At 32.9% G+C, this 5424-nt stretch overlaps 1 protein-coding gene across 1 annotated transcript; it reads left to right on the forward strand.

Annotated features, from left to right (window-relative positions):
* The first annotated feature begins 397 nt into the window (after window positions 1-397).
* LOC118741668 lies at window positions 398-930 on the forward strand. Its single transcript, XM_036473641.1, has one exon. It carries the CDS (start codon window positions 521-523, stop codon window positions 869-871), a length of 351 nt encoding a protein of 116 aa, XP_036329534.1. The 5' UTR covers window positions 398-520; the 3' UTR covers window positions 872-930.
* Window positions 931-5424: the final 4494 nt, after the last annotated feature.

Raw genomic sequence — 5424 nt, forward strand, 5'->3', positions numbered from 1 at the left:
GCACATAAAATGAAATTTTCAGAAGTGATTGGGGTCTGTGTGGAGGGTGCACATAAGAAATTTAATGTGTGTATCATTGCACGTTTTGCAATTAATTCTGTTTGGCTTTACGTGTTTTTTTGGATTTTTATTATTGTTTTGCCGCAAGATTGGCAGTCCTGCCTTTTACTAATAAATAAACAGAAACAGCTGGCGAATGTTTACAATTATTAAAAAACATTGACAACAACATTGTGTGTTTTTTCCAGATTTAATTCAATCGATTTGCTACATTTATTCGAAAAGAATACTTTAGAAAATGCCTCCACTACGCAGACGTAATACGGTTGGCAGGCATACGCGTGATTCACATCGAATGTCAATAAGGAGAAGAAATCAAAGCGAAAAGCAACGCGCTCAAGTGAATGCCCGAGGTAGAGCGGTGTACAGAGAGCGGCGTGCACAGTTTAGAGCTGAATCCGCAGACAATCAACGGCCAAATTATCGCCAAGGCAGAGTTCCGCTTCGTCTTCGCGATCAAATGGAACATGTTGGCTTTCACTACGATCCTGACTGCGACTACAGCCTGCATGGTTCCATTGGAGCAATGGATATTATTTGTACGCATTGCAATGCAGCGAAGTTTCGAGGAGAAACAGCTGGCATGTGCTGCTCCGGTGGCAAAGTGAAACTGCCTGCATTGGAACCGCCACCAGAACCACTACATTCCATCAACAAATCGCAAGGGCAAACGTTTCGAGTGTGCGGCGTCTATTTGGAAGAACCGTGCTTCTCCCACGGCCAATTGTATGTCGCATGTTCGAGAGTGGGAACACCAAGGTGCTTATTCATTTACGCGCCAGGTGGAAAAACCAAAAATGTTGTATACTAAAATGTTATATAAATAAGTAATAGTTTTACAACAAGAAATAAAACACAAAGTAAAAACCCTTAAGAGTTTTAATCGATTTAGGTGTAGCGAAGTGCACCGGGTAAGAGCTAGTGTATGTATGTAATTGTGCGCTTTTTTTGTGCATACTAAAAATGTGTAGGTAAGCAGCAAGAGGATTATGTGCATAGCTATCGCGATGCCTACGGCCCATCTATTGCTGTCGATACGCTTGTGCATGCTATTGGGCCAAATTGTGGAATTGCCAATAAATTTGCTGCTGACATATCGTTTGCATATTTCATGTTACATTTTTGTACATATGAATGTGTATGTGTATACCGCCTGCAATGTTTTTCTTCATCGATTTTGCGCATTTTTAAAATAGATTTTTCTAACAATAGTTGAATACACATATGTAAATACAAATTTGTGTGGCATATTGCCGCATTTGCTGGCGGAAAACCCAAAGGAAAGCAGGAGACAATGCAAGTATGCAAATAATGATAAAATAATCCAATACCTGCATGCACCATAAACATCTGTTGTTGTAAGATTAACTTTCCTTTATCTTAATTGCACTATGCTGGCTGTGGAAAGCGCCAGCGCTCAGTGCCGTGCTGCCTTAGTGGGCAAAAATCGCAAGATTCCTAGTTGCGATGTGAACGTGTTTGGTACTTTTGTAAAGGTAATTTATCGACTAAAAATAATTATATCGAAATTTCACTATGAAATAAACTATGTATGTATATGCCGCCAGCAAATCACTAATATGAAGAAATTTAGTACTAAAGGTCGTTTTCTAGACTGTCTGTTAAAGTTAACCGGTGCTTTGACGGCTCGTCAAATTCTTTACTCATATGCATTTAACAGGCAGTCGGGAAGATAAATTTAACAAGCAGTCAAGAAAACGGCCCCAACATATTTACAGGGCAATTCTGGCAACCGTCTTTTAACTGACCGTATTATTTCGAAAAACAAAAGTTTTTAAGAAAGTTTAAATAAAAAATAGAAAGTTATTAAAAACGAACCAAATAAGTTTGCTAAAAATTAAATGAAATGCATTTTTTTTTTGTAAATAATATAATTTAAAAAAAAAGTATGATGGAGCTTGATGCCGCTATTAATAAAAATTTTTTGTGGAAAAACAAGAAAAAATATAATTAAAGCAAAAAAAAAATAAAATAAGTTAATAATTTGTTTAAAATTTCTTTAATAATTTTCTTGTTAACTATACACAGTTTGATTTTTTATTATTTTTTTTGAAATTTAAATGGTTTTCAAACTTTATGGAGTACACTCTAAAAATTTGAGATTGGAGAAATCAAAACTGTAGAAGTAGCGAATTTTTTCATGCCTGCGTACATATTTAAAGTTTTAGCGCGCAGGCATGCACTGCCAGTGCTAGCTACACTTGACTGAAGCATAACGGACATTTTTCTCCGAGGTTTTTGAATATCAAGATGGAATAAAAAAAGAGGAGTCTTCTGTTTTTGATAAAAATAATGCACATAAAAAAAAATTTTGAGGTGCAAATTTTGCATGGAATGACCCATATTCAAAGTTTGCTACTTATGTTCGTAAACATAATAACTTATCTGTATATGACAGGCGCGGATCCAGGCGGTGATTTAGGGGTGCATCTTTTCATGTATTTAACTTTTTTATAGTTTAATTAAATTCAACTTTACAAATAGGTGGCAGCCCTCTTCCGAATACCTGTTTCGTTTGACACCCATATTGTGATGCATATTTTAATTATTAATTAATTAATATTTATTCCCCTAATTAAAGTTGAATTTTATTAGATAGCTGGCAACTTTTTTCCGTGCAGTTTAATGGTAAATGGTTTTGAAAAAGGTAACCATTTCGAGTGATACCCATATCTTATATATAAATAGGCAATCATGTTAACTTTACACACCTTTTAATGCTAAACTATACTTCTAAGGTATAAACAATTATATGTATATCATTAGAAAGGAATTTTGATGCTGATGTGCAGGCAATTTTTAAAATTTCAAATTAGTTTAAAATAGAGCGAACAAATCACTTCAAAAGTAGGGTTGCCAACATTTTCTAAGAAATTTATAGTACTTTTTCAAAAAAAATCAGAAAAAATATAGCACACTTCAAATATATATAGTATTTTTTTTTTAAGAAAAAGTAAAAATACTTTTTAAGTGTACATCATTTTTTCTTTCTTATGCATTTCCTCTATAAAAAAAAATTCTTTGAAAGTATTATATGCTTTATCGCTATCAATATTTAAATTAATATAAATCAAAGGTTAATTTTTTATTAGTGAGATATTCGCTTTATTTCTCTCATCTCACCATTTTAAAATCTTAATAGAAAAAACTCTTTCTGCGAATGCCAAAGTTGCAGGAATAGAGAGCATAAGCGAAATAATTTTAAGTAAATTTGGTAAATCTTTCTAAGTATTTTTAAAAATGTTGCCATTTTTGATCTGTTTGTTTTAAAGTATATTTATTTTAATATTGATATTTCAGTATAAATGTCATCCATTTTAAAACATTTCTGTCTTACAAATGACTGATATATATTTATATTAATAATTGAAGAAATATAGTATTTTTGCATACTATATTTTTTTCCAACAGTATATAGCACGTAGACCTAAAATATAGTACAATACTATATATTATAGTACGGTTGGCCACCCTGTTCAAAAGTGACACCAATACCGATACCTGATACATGTACATGGTTGGGTCGGAAATGCATCCTAAATGTATGCTTTAATATCGATGCTGAACAGCAGTTTAGGAATAAGATGTATGTATGTATGTACATGAAATAGTTTATTTTATCATTTCCTTGACTTTTATCCAGATCTTTATCTTCATCTACATATTCACCCACACCTTTGCTAATAACAGCTTAAAGAATAACACTTAGAAAAATACCAATAAAAGAATGAAAGTAAAGGTGTGTACGTTCATAGATAAAGAAAAGGATAAAGAGAAAGGTGAAAATAGAAACAAAAACAAAGATGCGTAAAGATAACAGCAAAAATGAATACCAAGTTAAATTGAAACACTTTACGTATATACATAAGGACAAAAGTGAAGGAAAATATGTAGAAAAAAATGAAAAACAAAGGTAAAAACAAAGATAAATATAAAGAGAAAGATAACGATTAGGATACCGATAAAAGTAAAGATACAGATAAAGGAAGAAAGATTTGATTAAAGGCAATTATAAAGAAAAGGATATAGATAGAGACGCAGAGACTCAATCTGGGAACTATTGCGGGAATTATTTTTATCGATTTTGTTGTCGATATTTTTATCGATATTAGGTTAGTTCCACAAGCTACTTGTAGAAAAACTCGAGCAAAGTTCAAACTGATATTGTATATCAAATAAACTCTAAAAGTTACTTGTGGAACGCGTATCGTCGCCTGGGTAAATATTGCCGTAAGCGCTATTTTGACGATTTTTGACAAATGGCGCTTACCCTTAAATTATTTAAGTTTTAATGTGTATCGTTAATTAGTTGTCAAAAATCGTCAAAATGGCGCTTACGTCAAAATTTTACTAAATGATATCCTTCATAAACTCAAAACTAATTACCAATAAACATTAAAAATTAAATAATTTAAGAGTTTTGTGAACTAGTTACATTTTCAGAGACTTTGGAGAAAATCTATCTTCGCGTTTTTGAGAAATTGTATTCCAAACTTCAATCGCGATTTCCCACAACCTACCGAAATTAACATACGACAATCTTTTACCCAGGCGACGGTATGTGTAACTCGAGGTGACTTCGAGTAGCTTGTGGAACAAACCTATTGTTTTAGATTTTTCTATCGAATTTGTTATCGATATATTTATCGGTATGTTATCGATGTTACTATCGATTTTGTTTTCGAAAAGGGTAGAGGTAGGGAACTAGATGAGAAAAAAACATACAAAATATAATCTTAAGCAAAAGCATACATATTTATGTACATATCGTCGCTACCATGTCAAACTATCGAATGTGAAAGTGGGTACTTTTCAGGAGAGCAAAGAAACTGTTGTAAAAAATTGTTGTCATTAGGAAAAAGTACGGAATTCGACCCTTTGTTAAAGCCGGTGTCCTCTGCTTCTAAGAAGACTCGAAATTTGACGATTTGCCAATCTGCGTATCAATCTTAGTGCATGCGCAAGGTATCTTAAGATTGAAAAAGCATTTTCGCACATTCCATAGTTTGACATGGTAGCGAAGATATGTGTTGTATTATGTTGTGATGTGTTGTGTTGTATTGTGTTCCATTTTGTTGTATTATTTTGTACTGTATTTTGTTATATAGTTTTGTGTTTTGTTGTGTTATATTATGTTATGTTATACTCTGTTATGTTATTCAATGCATTTCAGCTCAATTGACTTCAACTAACTTAATTAAAATCAATTCGGCTCAGCTCAGCCCATCTCAACTCTCCTTAGTTTTAGAGGTTGAATTTCAGCCCTGGGCGAACACTAGTTGTAATAACACTGGTTTACAAGGGTTTTGCGAATAAGACGGGACCTGGTGTTTCCGAACGGAT

Source organism: Rhagoletis pomonella, unplaced genomic scaffold (genome assembly GCF_013731165.1).
Source record: "Rhagoletis pomonella isolate Grant_MI unplaced genomic scaffold, Rhpom_1.0 Rhpom_scaffold_00006, whole genome shotgun sequence".
Lineage (NCBI taxonomy): Eukaryota > Metazoa > Arthropoda > Insecta > Diptera > Tephritidae > Rhagoletis > Rhagoletis pomonella.